Here is a 22,488-nt window from a genome sequence, read left to right on the forward strand (position 1 = left end):
TCAAGGCCTTAGAAGAAGAGCATGTATGATACTGTGGCAATACACTTATTCTCAAGAACAGTATGTTACAGTAGGTGTTAAAATGTAGGTGTTAGGTACCAGTAAATGCTAATTATAAAGGTGGCAGAATGTCTCGCTTTTGACAGATGGTGAATCTTTGGGGAACCTTTAAGGAGCACAGTTTCTCTAGCCACCTACTTCTAAAGGATATAATTGCTGTTAACAAAGTTTCAGATAGAACAGGCTCACTAAGTAGCAACAGCAGGAACTACATTTCAGATTACATCTCAGTTCTTTGTATAGTTAGGGTTTCTGACTGTATTTGTAATAAATAATCTGGATCATAATGCCTGTTTTTAAGGAGCCAATCATTGTAGAATGAACATTCTGTAATCTGGTAGTCTTTTTCTAAGGTACACATTTAATGCTTCTGTAATAGATGGACTTCACTTTACTCACATGTACCTACGGTGATTAGGGTCATTAATATAGTTATGGATGAAAAGTTGGTCCATTCTCTATCCTTCCAAGCTGCCCCACAAGATACAGCTTAAACAAGATTTAAATTTTGCTTAGGTCTTGTACTAAGGTACTAATGTTAAAAAAAAAATAAAAAAACTATCTACTAGATATCTATCTATATCTAGTATCTATAGATATCTATAACTATCAACTATCTACTAAAAAACTATCTACAGAAAAAACTTTGTGGTGTCTTTGAAAATATTAAATATAAAGTTTCTTCCTTTGTATCTAATATAGCCACGCATTGTCTGAAACCTACCTCATATAGCTTTGCACAGTCATTTGCACCATTTCTGGGTTAGCCAAGGAAACTGCAAGTAAGAAAATACATTTATATTTGCACTCCTAATGCCTCTCAGGACAGAAATGTTGTCACACTAGAACAGGCGTAAGATTTATTTTATTGCATGACCATGTTATTATAGCAAAAGCAGCAAATATCACTTTCCAGCGTAGACAAGCCCTTAACATCAGCTTGAACGCCCGGTGGAGCCAATGGAAGTCTTTCCATTGACTCCACTAGGTTTTGGATTAAATCTTTAATGTGTTTGGGAAGGAGTTAAAAGAGTCACAGAGCAGCTGAAACAGGTTTTGCGGGAGAAATAGTCTGGCTAGGAACGGGAAGCATTGAACACTGGTTCCTGGAGTTCTAGGGTGCCACAGTTAGGGGGAATAAGCTACACTTTGTTTAGACCATCTAATGAACTTGCTCACTACTGTAAAGAAGTGAGATTAGGATACAGTGTGCGGTGGCAGTATAATTCGTTGCTCCTTGCAACAATGAAATAACACACTCATGGATTCGGAATCTTCCTTGCTGCTTGGAAGTTGGGGCAGAATATTTTCCTGTGGCTAACAATCGATGCTGTTCTGTGGCACATGCCAATATCTTTTTACCTCTTTTCTTGAGATTTAAATATTTGCTTTCTATTAATAAAGCTTTGTCGACAAAGAAAGGGAAAAGCATCGTCTCTTGTTCTCTACTGGATTACTTTCCTGCTCATAAATCCTAACACAAATTCTTGTGGTTTACTCACTGCAAGGATAACCATCAAAACTATGAACAAAAAAGGATGTCGGCATTCTGTAATTGCTATGGCAACATAAACCAGAACCTCTAATAGCAAACGCTGTGCTCAACTTGCACACGAATCTGCTACTTGTCTCAGGACACAACGTGTCTTCTTTTCCTGTACACAGCATTGGATCACCTTGCAATATTAAATTTATTTATCCTCACAGCACCCCTGTGAGCTAAGGAACTATTATCTCCATTTTACAGATGGGGCATTGAGGCACAGAGAGACTAAATGACCTGCCCAGGGTCATCCAGGAAGCCTGTGGCAGAGAAGGGAGTTGAGCCACAGCCCAGGCAAGCACCCTAACGCCCTAGCCCTGGAGATGCGCTATAAAAATGCTGGGTGCCTGTCAAAGGCAAAAGAAAAAAATGGTGGGAAGTTTAATTAGAGTTCTTCCTTGATAGGGCTCGCCAAGCCTTGCCTTCCAAAAGAACTTGATGCCCTGCCAACAGAAATTTTACCTTATAGTAAACTCCTCAACAGCGTATGTTACTGGGATCGAAACGAACACATGCACCACCCCTGTAAAAGTACAGGCAGCACTGTGGAAGTTGCTACTGCATGGTCATTTGAAATGATCGTAGCTTTCGGGTGTTTTGAGTAGCCATGGAACATAACTAGTCTCTCAGTAACAGGCTGAGACACAACATAGAACCATTTATCTTTGCATCTGAGGGTACCTGCTGAGTAGACTTTCATCCACATGTGAGCTCTCCACTTCCCTTTCCTGTCTTGAGCCTTAATTAGAAGATCCCCAAACTGGCAAAGAGTGGGATTGTAACGGGATATAAAGAAAGAGGACCTATACATTCTCAAACTAAGAGGCCATAAAGGTAGTGTGATGGCACAGTAGGTATGCTTCCTGATCTCTAAAAATGCATTTATTCTAGACTCTGAAAACATTTCATCTGATTACTGAGCTGGAATATACTTTTGGGAAAATAATGCCCTTTAGAAATCAGTCAGAGAAAGTTTATGACAACAAAACAAAACAAAAAGGATTTTCTAAGCCAACAGCAGCGCTAATTGCTGCTGTGTTCACAGGCAAAAATGTACTTACATATGTGCAGTAAAGAATCCATTTTGCAGGGTTAAATGTAGTATCTAATACTTGAGAGGGACTAGGACATTTTAGCAGCACAGAAGATGCTGGATATTAAGAGAAGATAGGAGGAAATTTCATTTTGAAATTCTATACCTCTTAATTTTGAATAGGAAGTTGAGAATACCATGTTAGAATGTGAGCAGCATTATTAAGCAGTAATTTGGATCCACAGCAGGTACTCGAGATTTGAAAGCTTTGGTGGACTTACATATCTGAGAGGAAACAAGGGGTTGGGTTTTTTGGCTCCCCTTCATGTTCCCCCATCACTGACATAACCCGGAGATCTGTTACCCTCAGTTAACAAGTACATTAGGAGAGATGTCACAATCAAAGCAAGAATTAAAGCAGTTCAAATCAAACACCACAAAAGTTCGGTGGGCCAGATCATCCACTGGTAGAAATCTGCATACGTATCTCCATTGACTTGAGTGGAGATACACCAATTTATATCCACTTAGGATCTGGAGATTAAAGAGGTCTCTGCTGAGTGCTAGTTTGGGGGTCTTCTGATTGAGACTCCAGACGGAGAAGGAACGGAGAGTTTACCTATGGATGAAAGGCTCAACACAACAGATGCAAAGACAAATGGAGAGCTGTGCCTTTTAGTAGTGTACAAATGAACAACTCTTCAGAGGAACAAGACAAACGGTGAAACGTCTACTGATTATTTATTAATCATGGATGCGCTATCTGATGCATCCAGAATATCTACCATTACTGACAAATGTTAATCCTTTGCCCAGAGAGGCAGATCTCCCAGATTTTTTACTGTTTTACCTGCGTTTTCTCTGTCTTGTTGTAAATCTTCACTTGTAGACAAGCTGTAAATATAAGATGTGCTTTTTAAAAAGAAGGAATTAAATCGCTATAAAAAGCATGACACTCAGCTGCTTTTTCATTAAATAGATATGGTAGGGGGATGCAGTTTCATAGAAAAGTACAGCACTAGGCATTCAATGTATGTTAGAGCTGCCATGTATGTATGGTGTTGAGGAAAATGCTCCCTGTGCCCAACTTAATTCCTACTAGTACTTGCCCCCTCCCCTGCTCCCCAACATACAGAGACCTTAATTAAGCACTAAGGGTCCAATCTTGCAGTCCTTGCCACAGACAAAGCCTCTGTTTATGTCCATGAAAATTTTGCCTAAGGAAAACATGCAGTTTATGGTCCTAAATCTATCAAGGGCTAAAATTATGGCTTCCCCTGTCCACACGGACTAGCGAGGGAAGAGGTTGAACAACGTCTTACCCTTTTGAGGAGGCACCCACACAGGAGGCAGCCATCTGGTTCCCACTAGATCCAATATGTGTGGTGGGGTGGTCACTAGCTTGCAATACTGTACTAAATGACCAAGTGGGGCATGGCTGGGTGGGACAGGCCATGGTGACGGTCCTGCCCACGCTAAGCCTAAAAGGTGCTGGCATGACTATATAGGATGAATGCTTCTTACATCCTTTTATACTCATCACCATGTCCCCAGACACTGTTCCTAAGTCTGTGCCATTCCTTCTCCTCCCCGGTGCAATTCTGCCTATGAAGAGGCGGAATGTAGTTCTAGTTACTGAAACACCGTATCCACAGGGCTATTGGCTACAACTGAGCAAAATTCAGAATTTATGTCCCATGGGAAATTCCAATATTTGTTTTCCTCACAAACTGGATAAAACAGCAAAATCTTATTTTTCCTCATGGAACAAAATATTCTGAAAAATGTTGATTTGGAAACGTTGAAACATTTCACTTTGCCATTTTCTATAGAAACAAAACATTTCAATAGTCCCGAAATGGAAATGTTTAGTTTGGGATTGTTGAACTGATCCAAAGAGCTTCATTTTAAGTCAATTCAACATTGCACCCATTGTGGTGCATTGTCTCATGAGAGCTGTAATTTGGAAGTCTGATGCCCCTATTCTTTTCTATAAACCAGACTCCCTCAGCAGAGAACAACTCCCATGATCCAACTAAATCACATGACTCCCATGATGCATCATACAGCATTTTTGGAGGTGTAGCCCCCCAACCCATATGAGAGAATGGGAAACTGCACTACAACTCCCATGAGGCAATGCACCGTGATAGGGAAATATAGTTGAATGTTGAATTGATTCAAAACAAAACATTTTGAACACACCCAAAAATCAGATATTTTGTTCTGATTTTTCCAATGGCAAAATTTCAATTTTCCTGCAGAAAATTTCAATTTTCCAGAAACCGCATTGTCCATCAGAAAATCCCTGGCCAGCTCTACTGTTGCTATCAGTAAGTGCAGAGGCATAATTTGATGATGCAGCAAATACTTATTCAATAACATGACCAAAACTTACAAGAACCCAGAATCCAGCCAATGGCGGATATTTTCTTCTTTAGAATCTTCTGAAAATAACAATAAACAAGATACAGGATCACTGGCTCCAGTTGCGGATTGGTTTATAGCCATTTACCACATGACTGAACTGCTTCATTTCCCAGTGCCATTAATCCCAGAATTTGTAAACGCTATTAGGGGAAAGACTGCCAGTAAATTCATTTCAATAACCTGAGTTCTTTCTAAACGGAGTTCCATTGTGCGAGGCACTATACAAAATCATAGTAAGAGACAGTCCCTGCCCCAAAGATGGTACACTCTAAATGGAGAAGATGAATAAAAGGTAGGTGGAAGGAAGGATTATTATCCCCATTTTACATATGGGGAAACTGAGGCACAGAGACCATTATTTAATCACTAAAAATGCTACAACAAAAATCTGATATTTATTAATGCTTTTTTTTTTTTTTGCTTCTTGATGTTCAGATAAAGCATCAGTTTAAAAGATAACCTAGCCACTGAGTCTTTAATTAATTAGAGGATTAGGATTAAAGTTCACTGGAAGAGTATTCTCTAGAAGTTCGTGCACTGTCAGATATTAGACACTACATTCACCAAAACATAAATAAAAGAGGGTCAGAAAAATACAACAAAAATAAAATTTTAACAAAACCAAAAATTAGGGTGTGGATTTTTCACTCCCCTGAGAAACACAGTTATATTGACCTAATTTCCTAGTGTAGACCAGGCCTAAAATCAGTTTAAAGCCTACTCAAATTAAACCAGTGCAACATGAATGTAAAGAAGGCCTAGGTTTGTTTTGCATCTTTTCCCACTGTGCAGGTACACTAACAGATCAGGGCCTAAAATGGAAACAAAATACAAAAAAACCCAACCCCCCCCCAAACAGATTCAGAGAAACTAATGTTTAATACACCTTACAAATCTTGGTTGTTTCACAATATATCAACCTATAGACAGAGCTCATCCTTTAGCTCAAGTGGGAGAGGTCTGCATTTCCACAGTGTATGGTTTGGGGTTAATAAAATAGTAGATAAGACACTGATACCTCTTTTAGCCAATAAACATCAACCAACCAATTAATACCCTGAAACAAATCAGCCTTAAAAAGTAAACCAATAAAATCTAAAAAAGCCACAAAACAAAAACTTACTGCAAGCAGAGTTTACATCCTGAAAAAGAAGAAGTGCCAGGGACTCCATGAAGCCCACTAAGGACTTTGCTATTCCTCTCAGTTTTATGTGGAAGGGGTTCAAATCCTATGGGGATAGGTGGCAGTATAAAACATTAAAATAACTAGAAATGAAATATAGAATAGACAAGGGACAAGACTGGGGACTGATCTAATGGGAGCAACTGGCAAATGTAGCAGTCAGGCAAACTCAACAAAAATAAAAGGACTGCTTTTATTGGACATTCATATACTCCCCACTTAAGACTCTTTGGTACAGAAAAACTGTGTGGCATGCTTGTTTATAACTTGTATCACCAGAGTTATTAGGAGATAATGCAATGGTATTAATGCTTATTACTGTGTAATTGTTTCACTGGAGTTTGCATATTGTCTACCATGGAATTATTGTAAAATGACACAATTATTTCAAGGTAGCCATGTGACTATAAGCCTGATCTTACTGCTAGTGCAGCCTGTGCCTTAATACTCATGTCATTAGTGCAGTCACTACAGTGCAAGTAAAAATGCCATTATCCTCTGTCATAACAGGCTTTTAAGAATCCCAGGAATGCCATTCCCAGGTCTCACCAAGCTGTGAAAGAGGAAGAGGGTTGTCTACTACAGCTGGAGTCAGAGAATTGTCATCCAGTTGAGTCCATGATGCTTTGGCAGATAACAGGATACCCCTCTTGTTCATTTCACAGGTACTGCTAGTCCCATGGCAGTAAGACTCTGAAGCCATCCCACGGTGCAAGTTTGTGAGCTAAGAAAACAGATACAAAGAAAATCATGTTTAATACATTTTACAAATCCTGGCTCTTTTACAGTATAAGCAACCTACAGACGGAGCTCATCCTTTAGCTCAAGTGGGAGAGGCCTGCATTTCCACAGTGAATGGTTTGAGGGTTAAGGCACTGGACTGGAGTTCAGGGTACCTGGATTCAATGCCTGACTCTACCACAGACTCCCTGTATGAACTTGGGCAAGTCACTTCACCTCTCTGCATCTCAGCTCCCTGTCTGCAATGTGGTTATGTTTGAATTGTAAGGTTTTTGGGACAGGGTTTGTTCCTTACTATGTGTGCATACAGTGTCCTGTACAATGTGTCCCTGGTCTCCGATGGTCCTGTAGGGTGCTACTGTAATACAAATGTAAAATATCTCTGCAAGGGGCATTGCAGGCACATCTCACTCTCTACCAAGCTTAGCATGGTTCAGCTGTTAACCTTCCCCATTTCAGTCAGCAAATCACCCACTAAGTCTGCAGTAAAAAAAAAGTGGCCCTGATATCATGCCACTGACTGAACCTTCCAAGTGCTGCCGTTCAATCTGCCCACAGACCGCCAATGCAGCAACGTTCTAACAAAGATCACTGTAGTCATGAATCACATTTTCAACAAGATTGTTTTTTCGGTGTGTGTGTGATGACAGATGGAGGCCAGACTGCATGAAAGATTTTAAGAGAGGAGAGAGGATTAAGCCCCATAAGAGCAGCTTTTAAGAGCTTTTTTTATCATAAGAGACAGAGAGGAAAGGAGAGGAAGGGGAACATTGGTTAGGTTCTCTCTCTAATTTTATAAATTAATCTGGAGATTTTTTTTTCTCTGTCAATGACAACACTGGCTTGAGAAAGGCACAGTTTAGCAGGCATTGGGAAAGTCTCCCCTCCTCGCTTTGCTAAGGCACTTCATTTCTATCCACAGTCTCCTCCGGGAAATTCAACCTCTTCTCATGCAGAGAATCTCCCCTCAAGTGGGATTGTAGCCAACAGTGGGGCAGTTTTGTGATGCTTATAGTTTCAAAGCCTAAAGATCCCTTTCAAAGTTTGTTCTGTTAGAGCTACACACAATAAGCCTGGAACTGAACGTAACTGAAAAGGCAGGAGCCTACCAAGCAAAGTGTCTGTAACGGGGGTGTAAAAAAATCCCTCTGTTGTCTGTCTTTTGTGGATGCTGTCAAGGTAAATGAACTGGGATTCTTAACATCCTTTGAAACAACTTTTTTGTTGTTGGCTGAAGCTCATTCATGGAACATTGGCTTACATGACCTGGTCTACCCATTGAGTTCTTTCCTTTCTAAGGTGACCTGGGCACTTCCGAAAGAACTAGAGAGTGAAGTTCTCTATTTATGCAGAGAACAGGCCTACTACAGACAATGCCAGCGTGAGCTACCCCATGCTGTGCTGCCAGTGTGCTCCTACCCGTTCTTGGAGGGAGTCTAGTCCATTCAAACTCCTTTTGTCCAGATTATGGCAGGCAATGGAGAGGGACATGGGGAGAGGGGGAGGGGATGGAGAGAGGGAAGAAGAGAAAAAGGAAGCATTTCTCCCACACACTCACACCTTGTGCACAGTCCTAGTCCTGGCACTCTGCGAGGGAAGTAAATTAAACATTCCTCACAGCAAAAAACATTTGGCTCCGTTTCCAAGTGAAGCTATTCTGGATACAGAGTGACCTCCCTCTCTCTCTCCTTGGAAACACAGCAGTGTCTGGGGGTATACATGTGAGGTCTTCTCTGTGTGAGCGGTTTTGGCCAACACATTGCAGGGAGACAGGGGTGAAGGACAGAGCTATACCTTTCCATCTCTGCTTACCTGCTAGGCCGGGGGAGGCAGAAAAGCGGGCATGCAGTGCCCCCTTAGCCCTGTGCCTACAGGCCCAACCTCAGTAGAGGCTGTGCCAGCATATAAGGCAGGGAGATCTAACTTCTCCTTACACTCATGCAAGGCTACACAGCCTGCCTCGCTAATGGGCGCATAGTGAGGATATGGGACGACAGGAACTACTGCCTGCAAGAAAGTGGAGCCTTATGCCTGTCAGAAAAAAAAAGTGCTGTGAAAAATGCTTTGAAAGTGGGACACACAAAGGATGTAAATCCACACCTTTTACAATGTGGAGAGGGGAATCTCCTTTTTCTCACCATGACCATTTCCAGCAGAAACAGAAGGTGAGATGCTGTGACACAGATTGCCTGAGGGTAAAGGACAAAAATTCAGATATAGCTTAGTTCAATGTGCTTATTTTCAAGTTTTGTATCTGGGTGGGGGGCAGGGGGAAGGGGACTGATTCTTCTGCACCTTGTGTTGGCCTTTATACCTGGACAAAATGGGTGTAAAATACTACCAAATCCAAACTGGAGTGTATTTTACCCATTTTCCCCTTGTGTAAATAACTACACAAGGTGCAGGGCAATAGAGAATCAAGCCCTGTATCTGGAGATGTATACAGGTAACTCCTATTAGCCTTAATTATTGTTAGCAACATTAACTTCTTTTCCATGGATAGTGGAAGAGTTCCTTTTGATTTCATATTAATTATAATACATTATGATTAATCTGACAAGGTACATCTTTTCAGACAAGAATGTCCTCTTGATCACAGTTTGGGTGCCAGAGCCACTCATCATCTACATGTTTTAATTTAACCTATCTCCAGAAGCAAATTTAGCTCTGCAAATCTGTTGATGAAATGAATGACTGGCTAGTTTCCATGTTCTGTGTATTTTATTCATTTGATAAACACATTGGGAACATCTTGGAGGCTCTGTTCACAAAGAAGGCAACAAGGTAGAAGTTAAAGACTCTTGTAAATGAGCTATGTACACAGGTTCTTAACTACACAAAGCAAATAAATAAACAAATAAATACAGCTGAAATAACATGTAGACAATTTATGGCAAGTTTTCAGGATGATCAGTCTCACTTAAAGTTGCCAGCACTTAGCAACCCCATTCTCCTTGCCACTGACAATATTTAAATGATTATTTCACAATAACAAGTTACTCTGGAACTCCTTTCATCACACCACATTCATCATGGTACACGTTGACAAACATTTAAAGGAATTAGATAAATACTTGCCAGGTATGAAAACTAGAAATTAGTTGACAAACAGAGACTAATTATTAATGTAAAGATCTCCAAATGGAAAAGTAATGTGCCAGAAGGGTCACTCTCTGGAATGGATATCATTTAATGTTTTTATTGACCATCCAGAGACAGGATATAATTCCACAATCATCAAATCAACTGATAACAGTAAAATGGAGAGGTTTGCATAAAACAGAGGAGGACGGAAACAAACTACAAGACAAGAGCAACACAGTGGCTTGCATGTAATGAAAATCAGTACTGATAAATGTAAAGCTAAGCTCCGAGGAAAGTGACATACATCACACAGATATGGATTAGTAGACAGCAGCAAGTCACAGGCACTCCAGTTCAGCTAAGCATTTAAGGACAGGATTAACTTTAAACACATTAGTAATTCCATCTCCATTCAGCAAAGCACTCAAGCACATTCTTGGGGCCAGAATGATTTACGCATTATAGGAGCAAACTAAGCATACTGTTGCACTCCAACACCATTGTGAAAAAAGCCAATGCTATTTTCAGACATATGTGTTGGGATCATAACAAGTTATGTATAGCCTGGGATGTGTAAGTGGAATACTACATATAGTTCTAAATTGATCACCTCCATTTAGGAAGGATTAAAAAATGAGAGCCTCCCCCCCCTCCCCAAAAATGGCCTATTATTACTTTGAAAGTATTTATAGAATAGAATCATGTTCATCACCCTGAGTCTTCTCTCTTCTCTATATACCAATATATAGCTCCATCAGGTGAATGGAGCACAATGTACCTAACCTAGTAAAAAAAAGAAAGAAGACACAGGATGCACAATGGCAGGTGCAGAAGGGGAGTGACATAGGTTGTAGCATGCACTTTCCTCTAACAAAGCCCCGCCAGCTCCAGGGAGGTGAGCACCAGCAGTGACCAGTCCCAGGGGAAAAAGGGGGAAGATTTCTTGCACCCTCTTTCCCCTCCCTCCAGGCACCTGTGCAGAACTGGTCACAATCTAGCCCTAGAGACCGGATCACACTGGAATCTCAAATTCAAGCCTCCCTCTGCCAAATTTGAAGTGGAAGAGGGTTTCAGCTTCAAATTCCTGGATTTGAATCCACCATTACAGTTTTGGTTCAGATCTAAAACTGGAAGGGACTAATTTTCTGGAGCCTGTTTCCTGCTTGGAGGTGGACCAAGATGGTGGAAATCTTGTGACAACAGCCAATCTAGCAAAATTTCCACATTCTAGGCAGGGAATTCTAGACCTGAACTCTAATTCCAGCTCTGTCCCAGACTTCCGGTATGATTCTGGATACCCTCCTGGGTGCTGGACTTACAAATAAACTTTGGTGTGGTGACAGTGCCTAGAAAATCACTGAGAGTCACAAAGCCTGATTTGGGTGTGCAGGCTCCCTATAAAATGAATGGAGGGAGATAGGCACCTTAGAATGGGATTCATAAAAGCCAGCCTGGTAGGCGGCTCCTCACTTAAACTAACCAATGGGAGATGTCAAGCCAAGGGGCAAGTGCAAAGCTGCACACCACCCTTCTCTCAGAGATGGGCATCTAACTCCAGGCTGAAGGGAGGTGCCTCCCTCTGCCTGGGATTCTTAACTGCAAAAGCTGCCTTGGCATTAGGTCCCTATGCTGATTTTGTAGGCAACAGCTCCCTCACAACTTTTTAACCCAGTAATTCAGGAACTAAGCTGAGAGGGGAGACCCTGGTTCAAGTCCCCCTCCACCTGAGGGGGAGAAGGGATTTGACTAGGGGTCTCCCACCTTTCAGGAGAGTGTGCTTACCACCAGGCTATGGGATATTCTGATGTGAGGGCTCCCTCAATCTCTCCTGTTCAAGATGTTCCACTGTGGAGAAATAACAGGGAAAAATCTTTGGGTGTGAGAGAAAAAGCAACTGTGAAAATGACTTTGTAGCCTGGTGGTTAGAGCACTCCCCTGGGAGATCCAGGATCCAATCTGCCTGCACCAATGACCTTTTAAAAGTATATACACACAGTGGAACAACTTTAAGAGGAGAGGCTAAGGGAGCCCCACATCAGAATATCCCTGAGAGGTGGCAGATCCTATTCAAATCTATTCTCTCCCTCTGGCAGAGAGGATATTTGAACCTGGGATCTCCCACATCCCAGGTGAGTACCCTAACCACTGGGCTAAAAGTTATGAGGGAGGACTCCTCCTTGTTTCCCCCAACCTCCAGCCCATTTTGTGTAAGCTCACCTACAGGAGCCTGATTCAGTAGGTAAACTCAGAGCACAGGGATCATGTTCCTCCCACAAGTGAGTTAGGCATAGAGACACCTATCTTCCCCCACTTTGTGCATCGCTCTGGGATTCAGGTGTCTGGATACCTGGTGTGGTCTGCAGTGCACATGCTCAGAGGCAGAAAAGTAGGTGTCTAAGGACTGTTTACTACAAAAATTTAGTCTCAGTGATTTTAGATGCCTACAAGATTCGGGTGCAGCTGAGCAGCTGCGATGAGATTCCCAGTGGGGGCCTGATTCTGTGATTTAGGCAGCTAAAGCAGCAGTTAGGTAATAAGTCATTTTGTGGATCTAGCCCTCTGTGCCTCAATTTCCCCATGTATACCAAACTATTTTACAGAGACATTGTGATGCTAAATTAATTATTTGTTAAGCAGATTGAAATCCCTATATGACGCTGCTGTAGAAGTGTAAAATATATACTGGGAGCTGAAATAATAATAATATGAAATAATTCCATGGTATGAAATAGATAGGGTGACCAGATGTCCCGTTTTTATCGGGACAGTCCCAATTTTGGGGATTTTTTCTTATATAGGTGCCTATTACTCCGCCCCCCATCCCCGTCCTGTTTTTTCATAGTTGCTATCTGGTCACCCTAGAAAGAGAAAACTTTAAAAAAATACAGCAGTTACTCAAAATGGAAAAAAAATAAAAAAATGCCTAATTTTTATCATGATTTTGTAGCTAAAAATCTGGGGTGAATTACAGGTCACAGTGAAGTCCATGTGAAAACTTCCATTGTCTTTAGTAGGGCCAGGATTTCACTCCTGTTCTTATTAAAGTAGAAGTAGGAGTGCAATGTAGGAAAATTAATGCAGCTCTTTGTGAATCAATTCTGTGTTGGCAGCTGAATCATACCATAATGTTACATTTTAATCATAATGATTTAGCTCTTAATTGAGAAGACAGAGCAGAGCAGATGATAAGAACCAACAGCACGCCCCCCCATTTTTTTTTTCCATTTGAAACACACTGTAAAACTGTACAGAGAAGAGAGAAATAGTTGATTTTTAAACCTCTTTAATATTGTCATGACAGGGAAAGTCTGAAAATTTAGCACAGAGCTCATGAAACTTGCTACAACCTGTTCACTAGAACAACTAATAAAAAAGCAACAATCTCAAAGGTCTAGCAATTCATTCCATTTGACCAGATTCCATTGCCTTCATTAATAACATTTCTTGGTCAAACAAATACAATCTGCAAGGCTGGGAAAAAGCCAAAGAAATCAAGGCTACAGTTCTTTTAACTGGAACGTAAACCAGAAAAATAAAAACAAAACAGCATTTTTCCATTAAATGGGAAGGACAGAAGGCATTTTGTAGTATAATAAAAACACTTAGCTGCGATCTAACCTGTATTTCTTGCTCCAGCTGTTAATAAAAAGGAATTGGTGTCTGGGTGCGTCTACATCTGTGCTGTGCTACACACTCAAAGACTGAAAAACCATGATACGGGAACTTGTGCTCATGGGTCGGCTCTCCAGCCCCCACTAAACTAAAAAAAACAAAACAAACAAACAAAAACCCAACATGAAGGGCCAAGAAAGCTGTTTGCCAACAAGTGGTGTTTGAGTTGACAGTTAAGATGGATGATTGTTTGCTTACCCTCCCTGCCAAAGGAAAGTAGAACCTAGACTAGACATTGTTCCTAATGATGAGAAGACTTAAAAAAAAAAATAAAAAAAATCAGAGTGAAGGGGGTGTGTGAGAGAGAACCGAGACAAATAAAAAAGCAGAAACTGCTTTATTTGCAAGAAATGTATTCCTATCCCTTTAACACAGTGTGACCCTTTGGCACATGCACAAGGGGAAGGATTACACTTCACTAAGGAAGTAATGCAAACTTGTCTTCATTTGGTTACCATGGATATGGTTCTCTTTGATACAAACCCTCCTATTTGCATTGCAAACAATCACAAGCAATGAAGGACACAGAACTTGATATTCAGGCTGCACAGCACCTGATCGTCCATGTAAAAGCTCACAAATAAAAAGCCAGACCTACAGACCAGCACTAGTACTTACAAAGCAAAAGTTGAAATAAAGGATTTAGGTTTCAGATTCTTAAGTAACAGATACATTCGTTCGTGCTTGAGAATTTGTAACCAGCAAACGACATCTCTACTGATATCTAGTTTTGAACTGTAGTTTGTTTTTTTTCCAATTTAGTAGCTACTTGGCACCATGGTTGTATAAATCATTTGATATCTTCGAAGTACTAGATTTCTATCAATACTGGAATGGAAATGAAAGTGGCAAAGTTGTATTTTTATTGTTGTTATTTGTTACCGGTATTACCATCATGCCTAGCAGCCCTAGACATAGACCAAGACCCCAGTGTGCAAGATGCTGTACGAGCTAAAAGAATAAAATGAAAAATCCCTTAAACAGAGGTACAGGGATCCAGTCTGAATGCATTGTAGCAAATAGCACAGTGAAAAACTGTCATTTGCCCCCAAAAGGAATGGCACATAATTGATTACTAGTAATTCTGTTTATTAACTAAAATTTAGCTATCATTATAGTCATTAAGTCCAGCACATAATTTTTATTCCATGTCATACCAGATACAAAGGGTCCAATCCTGCTCCCATTGATGTAAATACCCAAATTCCCATAGCTTTCAGCCGGAGCAGAACTGGGCCCCAAATTTGTCAGTCCATGTCAGTTATTACAAGAACCTACTAAGGGTTTCTCATTTCAAAGGATCTGATACAGTTTAAAAAGGAATTTTATACAGACATTTGGCTAAAAATGCTGTTTAGTCACTTGGGGTTGGATTGTGCCAGTCAGATCACCCCAAAGAAAGCAGAAAGAGAGGGGCCTCCCTGAATCCCCCCAATGTATAGGGGAGCACACAAACTGCTGCATCACTAATGGTTGCAGCATGGTCTCCTTTGTGTGGCCAGCCAGCTTTGCCAATGTAGGTGGAGCGAGGAGGGCAGAGCCATGGCTGCCTAATCTCCACCCCTTCTCTGCACCATCTGAGGTACTGTCTTCCCCCAGAGGAGTAAATTAGGGCTGCAATTCTGCCCAAGCCTTACATGTGCCATGCAAGGCAAAGGAGGCGCATTCCTCCCTTCCGTCTCAGATACACCATTGGAGCCTCAGAAGAGCTATGCAGAATCTAGCCCTGGGAAAAGAACAGCTGATTCAGAATGTAAAGCAAGACATCACAATTATTTACTCCTTAGGGCGTTCTGTGCCAAAAAGTTAAAAATTCTGCACCAAAAAAATAAAAATTCGGTGCACAATATTTTAGAATTCTGCAAGTTTTATTTGTCAAATACATGTGGAGGATCTAGCTTAGCATTGAGGAGCACAGGCCACTGACAGTACAGAGGTTGGAGATCACTGTGCAGCTCCCCCCTGGGACATGGACTCAGCGGTGAGTCTGCACCCAACCCTGACACAGTACAAGGACCGGGCCTGTCCCAGAAACACCCCAGGGCCCTGCCCCTCCATGCCAGGTGCACCAAGTGTGGGCAGGCAGGCTAAGCAAGGCAGGATCCAAATGTGGAGGGCTTAATGTGGGAGGATCCAGGTGTGGGTTGAGAGGGTTCTGTGTGGGGCAATCCGGGTGTGGGCAGCTCAGTGGAGGATGTGGGTATGAGGGGATCTGGATGCACAGGGGCTTGTTTGGGGGTTTTGGGTGCAACAGTAATGGGACTCGGCGGGGGGGTCCAGGTGAAGGTGATTGGGGCTCAGCTGTGGGGTCTGGGAATCAGAGGGATAGAGCTTGGCAGCGGGGTCTGGGTGTGGGGGGCTCAGTGGGAGGGTCCAGATGAGGGAGTAGGGCTTAGTAGGGTGGGGATCCAGATGCAGCTGGTTGGGGCTCAGTGTGCGTGTGTGTGTGTGGGGAATCCAGGTGGTTCATCAGGGTGATCCAGGTGCTTGGGGAGTGGGGCTTATCAGGGGAGCTCTGAGTGTGGGGGCGTGAGGCTCAGTGGGAGGGTCTGTGTATGAGGAGGTCTGGATGCATGCAAGTTGGGTGGATGGGGGAGCAGCTCCCTGTACAAGGATTCCTCCCCCTGCCTCTGAGAAGTGATGGGTGCAGGAAGCAGGGTGAGGAGGCGTTGGTTGCAGAGCTTCCTGAAGTTGGGGAGAAATCTGGGGGTGGGTCTGACCCAGCCCTGGATGCCGTGCAGGGGAAGAGGAGTCCTGTCCTCCCCAGTCCAGCTGGGACTAGTAGCTGAGCCCAGTGCAGGATAGGAGCCACTGCCAGGTCTTTCCCAGTCCCGTCCTCTACTCCACAGTGATTTACCTCTCTGCCAGCTGCCCTGGGCACCCAAAACATACTGTAGGGGAGGGTCACATGACCGCTGTTGTGGCTTCCCTTTGCTTCCCAATCAGAAACTCATTTTTCTGTGGGGAAGCAAAGAAATCTGCAGGCGACATAAATTCTGTGCATGCACAGTGGCACAGAATTCCCCCAGGAGTAACAATTTAGGACAGATAATGAGGACCTGGGAAACTCCAGGGGAGATTCAGGGAGGTAAAATGTAATTACCAGAATTGTAAATTGACCAGGACAACAGGCATAGACACCCTGACTTGAATGAAATGTGTCATTGGATCTTCAGAGAGCAGAATTTCAGTTTGTTGAACATTCCAAGAGCGAACAGGACCCCTAATGCCTGCTAGGGCATTAATTCCATACTGACTTGGGGCAGAGTGCCACTTACTGTATGATGTTCTGTCTGGGAAGCTTAGCCCTCAAAGGCACAGTCCCCACTACCACAACTGAATCCAGATCATCACTATCTGCAACAATTGGGTTTTCTCATCCAGCCCAGCAGGTCTGCTGAGATTTGACATGGAAGAAGCTAGAAAGGGGAGAGGAGAGAATTGCTTGGTATATAAAGAGTGGGTCCAATTCTCCTCTCACAGAAACCAGTTTTACACCAGTGTAGCTCCCGTGACTTCCATGGATTTGCTCCCTGTTTATACTGGTGCAAGTGAGAGGAGAATCAGACCCAATATGTTTCTTCCTCCTCCCCATCCACACGTGTTTTGCTTTTCATTTTCTTCTAAACCTGGGAGCTGGCACCATGCCTAGTCCAGCATGTGTTTTTACAACTATATTCGCAGAAAGCTAAAGTCAACTGCTATTGCATTACTGAGCAAATACGGCAAGAAAATAAAGAGCGAGAAGCTTTGCAAAAGGGTTGGGGTTTTATTGTTTGTTTTTTAGCTGACCTCTTACTTTACATTGGGGGACCAGTTCTCAGATGTGAGCATCTACCTGGTTGCTGAAACATTCACTTTAGGGCCTGATCCAGTGAGGCTTTGAATGTCCCTCATGAGATGCTCAGTGCCATTTTCAGGAGGTGCTTGGCACCTTGCAGGACCAAGACTTTGAGATACTCCAGTGCACATTTTAGGCACCTCCCACGGCCTTAGTGATAACTTCCCCTCAGTAGGACTTTCCCTCTGCTAACCCCTCTAGGTGAGCACACAGTGTGGGGAAGAATGGGGAAAGGAACAGACCCAAAGACCCTTCCTCTACCCTTGCATGGCCTAAGAAAAGCTGCACAATTAGACACTGCATTCAGGGGAGTTACTCTCTTGCTACTCTTCCAGGGCACACAGCATTGCAAAGAGGACATGGCCCTCCTTTCCCTTCACACTGGCCCATAAATCAGGACAAGACAGCAGAGGAAGGTAGGCTGGACTCTGTAAAGGGGTACAGCAGCAGGACAAGAGCTCCCCCTGCCTATCAAGGAGTTCCCTATTGCACAACACATCCCCGTTCTCCCCCAAAGCACTGCAGCAGAGCTTCCACCCCCAATTCACAGCTGGGCCTGGCAGGCATGTCTAGTCCAGTGTTTTCAGCGTTGCAGGTATTCCCTATAGCAAGGGCAGGGAAGTATAGCAAATACTGAGGTAAACTTTTCCATGTCCCTCAGGCAAAATTGGCAAGTGTTGACTGTCGTCTGCAAAGGCAGAACCTGGCCCTCTAACATAGGTGCTTGAAAATTATTGGGCTCATACTTTAAACTTTTCAGTTCCAATACTTCGGTCCCGTAGCAGAGTCCTTTCCTTCCACCCCATTTTCCACTGCTATGAAATTAATTTTGAAATGCTCCTGCAGGCATCTTTTTGTTTTGTTTTTTGAATGGCAAATTTACCAGCCGGTAACACAAACTTTTAAAACTCTAGTAGCATGGCAAATTAATTAAATGAAATAGTCAGTCTGAGTGGATAATCCATTGAGAAAAGGTGTTACCCCAACACCTCTGAAATAACTTTGGTCTAGATCCTTCATCCAGTAGATCAGTTCCCTGTGACTATTCAGAGATACTTACTTGAGTGACAAAAAATGTGTGGTTCTTTTTAATTCTGTTAGTCCTGCAGAGGCATCACCTCTATGGGAAGGCTGTATTCTTGTCTCTCTGAAATTGACGCACTTGCTAAATTCTATATGCAGTGAGCCATGTTCCCAACTAGTATAAATCACTGTAGTTTCATGGACTTCATTGGAGCTAAACACATTTACACCAGCTGAAGATTTGGCCTGTTATTTTTATTTTTAGTACTGTCAGAGACAGAAAGAACCCAATTTAACTCTCAGAACTGAAAAACAAGATTTAATCCAGAAAATACTGTGAGATAAACGTAGAACCCTGCAATGTCATTTTTATAGGGCTGCTTTTCAAAGTAGAACTTAACTTTAAAATATTTTTGCACTCATTAATATTTATAATAATAAACCTTTGGAAACTATTCTATTTCCTTGCCAATGTCTACTCCCACTTCCCTGTTACATGCAAACACTGGCTTATATCTCCAGTACAAAATCAGCATTGGCTATGTGAATATAACTATTTTTGATTGGTGTCCAAAATAAATAAGGCAGGAAATGTACACTCAGACTCTGCCTTCCTTACTCATATCGGGTCTGATTCTGACAATCTTACCCATGCACCCTAGTCCACAAGCAGCTCCACTGGCTTCGATGAGAGTATGTGGAACAAGATACTTTTCAGTCTAAATAAGGCTATCAGAATTCAGTCTATGGATTAATCCCCTACTCCATGTGAGTAAGAGTGGCAGAATCAGATGTTAAATACTACAGTTATGTGGTAGATTTGTTCTCGTGAATATTTAACAAGCACCTTCCCTCTTCCCCCTCAGGGGTCAAACTTCTGCTCATCTTACATATGCAAAAGTCCTTTTGAATTTAAGTGAGGAAGTAGATAGGATTTTTTCCTAAATCGTTCCCAGTTTATCTGAGAGACTACAGGCCTGATCCAAAGCCTATTGAAGTCAATGGAAAGATGCCCACTGCAGTAAATGTCACTGCATCAGGCCCCGCATGTGAAAATGACTCTATAGAACTCTGCTGTCTGTGAATTTATATTGCAAATTCTTAGGGCAAGGATTTTATTCTGTTTTCATATGTATAGTCTAATCAACTTTGCTTACATCTTCCATATTATGGGCATCCCTCACTCAGTCAAATGTCCATTGATGTCAATGAGAATTTGCTTGAGTGAGGACTGAATGGAAACTGAGAAAAAATAGTACAATAGATAGGTTTGATTTAGGATTTGTCCTTATATATAAAAAAGTAATAATGCATTGCTGGAGAGTCAAAAAATCTCTGTGTTTGACTACTAGCATCACTAGTTAATCACTAGGTGATGCCGTTTTCTCAGTCAAAGCGATCTGAGCTAGAAACAATAAACAATTTCCCATAGACACAACTAATTGACAGCATATGAGATTACTAGTGAATCAGTCATTCCCATCACTCGTGAGTTGGTCGCACCATTCATACTGCGCTAGATGCATAACACACTTTAGTGTACAAAGGATTTGGTCCTTCAAAAGTTATTTTCCTTGGCATCACCTTTCTGCCAGCTGTGGAATAGCTATAATATATTTATAAGACAAACATGGCTTTAACAGAGGTTAGGGAAAGTAGTAAAACATTACTGTGAGGCTCACTCATTTTTATAGCCCTACACCAGAAGGTTATAATAGTTAAATAATATATATACAGAGAGAGAGAGAGAGAGAGAGAGGAAATAGCCTTACCTGTGTAAGCATGAAACCCAGAAACCACTTTCTAAAGCTCATCTAGAAGCAGAAAACTAACAGATAAAGCTCTCCGGTGGAATTTCCCATTTTAGCTCAACACCTTTCATGCTTTAAAAATCTTTGACACAGCTTTAACAGTTCCCAGTGGAAGAAAGGAGAAAGGACAAACATTTGCCTAATCATTGACATTTTCATAATCCCCACCCATTCATTCTAAAGAGAAACCTGTTTTTCAGATACACCTTATCTGCTCCCATTATCACACCAGTGTTCTCAGGAAGGGATGGTGTGTTCAGTGAGCTAAGTAAACTGTTCAACATGCAAACTGGAGAGGGGAAAAAAAAAAAAACACCCACAACCTGTTGTGACCTATCAATCCCTGTTCAGAATTGTCTTGGACAGGGGGGCAGATTGAAAACAAGGAGGAATAAAGAAGGAGGTATGCCTAGAGAGTGACTTCTGTGAGTGTGTTCTCTCAGGTGATGATGACAAGATTTTGTATAAAAGCACTGGAGTAAAGGAAGGAAAAAGTAAAAACTGGTTTTGCAGATTTTTTAAAACGCATTCTTCTGTCCAACTAGACCCTGGCAGTATCTTCCAGTTAATCTACCTCTTGGCCTTTTGGCTAAGATCAAATATAGTAGCCCTTTATTATCCAATACATCCTCTCACTGGGGTCTATCCTGTACTTGTGGGAGGGGGAGCAGTTTAGTACACCTTTTCCCCCTCTAATTTCAGTTACACTATAATCATTTATGTAGCATGTGATTATTATGAAGTATAAGAGAAGGACATATTTTATATTCCCTGACAAAGCTGTGTCAAGATGGAGTTAAGTTTGATGCCATTATCAGTAATTTTGGGTAACATACAATTATGGGGATGTTGCAATTATCTTTCCCCTCTTTTCCTCTCCCTCCAACCCACAAAAATATCCAGAGTTAAGGTTAAACTTGAAAGAAATCCAGACATATTGAGTAATGGCATGGGTAGCATTTCCATTCACACTGCCCTCTTATGACACCCTGCAATAAACATATGGTTACTATTAAGGCATTGTAGAGTTTGTGGTCCCAAATTACATTAAACTGATTTTTAAAGGCCCATTAGGGTATTGTTGTTTTCTCTCCCTTCCTGGTCAGCAAAGTTAAAATTGTTAGGGTGACCTAACTTAAGGCCCTACTTAATTTGTGATCTTGCAGAAATTGCGGGTTCTGCAATATTAGGTTTCCATCACAATTTTGACAGAGGGAGCCCCTGCTCTCAGCCCCATGCAGCCGACAGTGGAAAATGGCAGAAAAGTAATAATGGACTTTACTATCACAAATAATAAAGGTCCATTGTTACTTTTCCACAATTTTCCATGGCTTGTCTGCAACTAAGCCACAATTTTTTGACAATCATCCCGCAAGTCAAGTAGGGCCCTCTGCATAACATATTTACATGTCTATAAAGTCTATGGCTGAAAAACTTAATTTAAAATTATTTTATTATACTTAACTCCTCAAGGGAAATCAGGATATTTATAATATCAAGATCTTATCATAACCCTTGTCAGTATGATGACACATACACTATCTTGTCCTGTAAGTCCAAGAGTTTGTCTTTGAAAAATCAACACCATCTCCTAGAGGTACAAAGATCTGCATGCTCCCCAAAAGACAGTAAGCTCCAGGGGAATGGTCAGCCAAGCGCCGGAGAAAGTTAATCAAGGAACAATAAATCCTGATGCCTTCATGACACATGTAAATTACACAGGGCTCTCTCAAACATCAATCAGAAGAACAAACAAGACTTTTAAAACAAACAGACAAGCTCACAAAAACAGACCCAGCCCTTGAAAACAAATGAAAATAACAATAAAGCCAAAGCATACAAAGCTGCTCTCATCAGACTTAAAAAAGCCAAACAGCCAAACAACAAAACCAGAACATACAAACCTACTCTCAGTAATACAATATTATCAAATACATATGTGCTAACAGATATGCCATTCAAGGGAGAGTGTTCAGCTATTCTCAGTAGTCCTTACACTTGGCCTACACTATTATCTGAGGGTTCACCAATATATAGGATACTAGTCAACATGGATGCTTCATGGGG

The 22,488-nt window shown here is 41.8% G+C and overlaps 1 protein-coding gene across 2 annotated transcripts in view; it reads right to left on the reverse strand.

Moving 5' to 3' along the window:
* ITPRID1 (ITPR interacting domain containing 1) overlaps window positions 1-20,474 on the reverse strand; it is an 87,090-nt gene extending 66,616 nt beyond the window's left edge. Inside the window, exons 1-5 of one of the 2 annotated variants that reach the window (XM_073329499.1) lie at window positions 20,383-20,474; window positions 6,799-6,973; window positions 5,035-5,083; window positions 3,487-3,530; window positions 785-836 (exon numbers count right to left, since the gene is read on the reverse strand). In XM_073329499.1, coding sequence (XP_073185600.1) covers window positions 785-836; window positions 3,487-3,530; window positions 5,035-5,083; window positions 6,799-6,973; window positions 20,383-20,424 — 362 coding nt within the window. In that variant the 5' untranslated portion in view covers window positions 20,425-20,474. Of the gene's footprint in view, window positions 1-784; window positions 837-3,486; window positions 3,531-5,034; window positions 5,084-6,798; window positions 6,974-13,692; window positions 13,786-20,382 lie in introns of those variants that run through there. The other variant, XM_073329501.1, reaches the window with a different exon arrangement.
* Between the last annotated feature and the right edge of the window lie 2,014 nt (window positions 20,475-22,488).

This window comes from Lepidochelys kempii, chromosome 2 (assembly GCF_965140265.1).
Source record: "Lepidochelys kempii isolate rLepKem1 chromosome 2, rLepKem1.hap2, whole genome shotgun sequence".
Classification (NCBI taxonomy): domain Eukaryota; kingdom Metazoa; phylum Chordata; order Testudines; family Cheloniidae; genus Lepidochelys; species Lepidochelys kempii.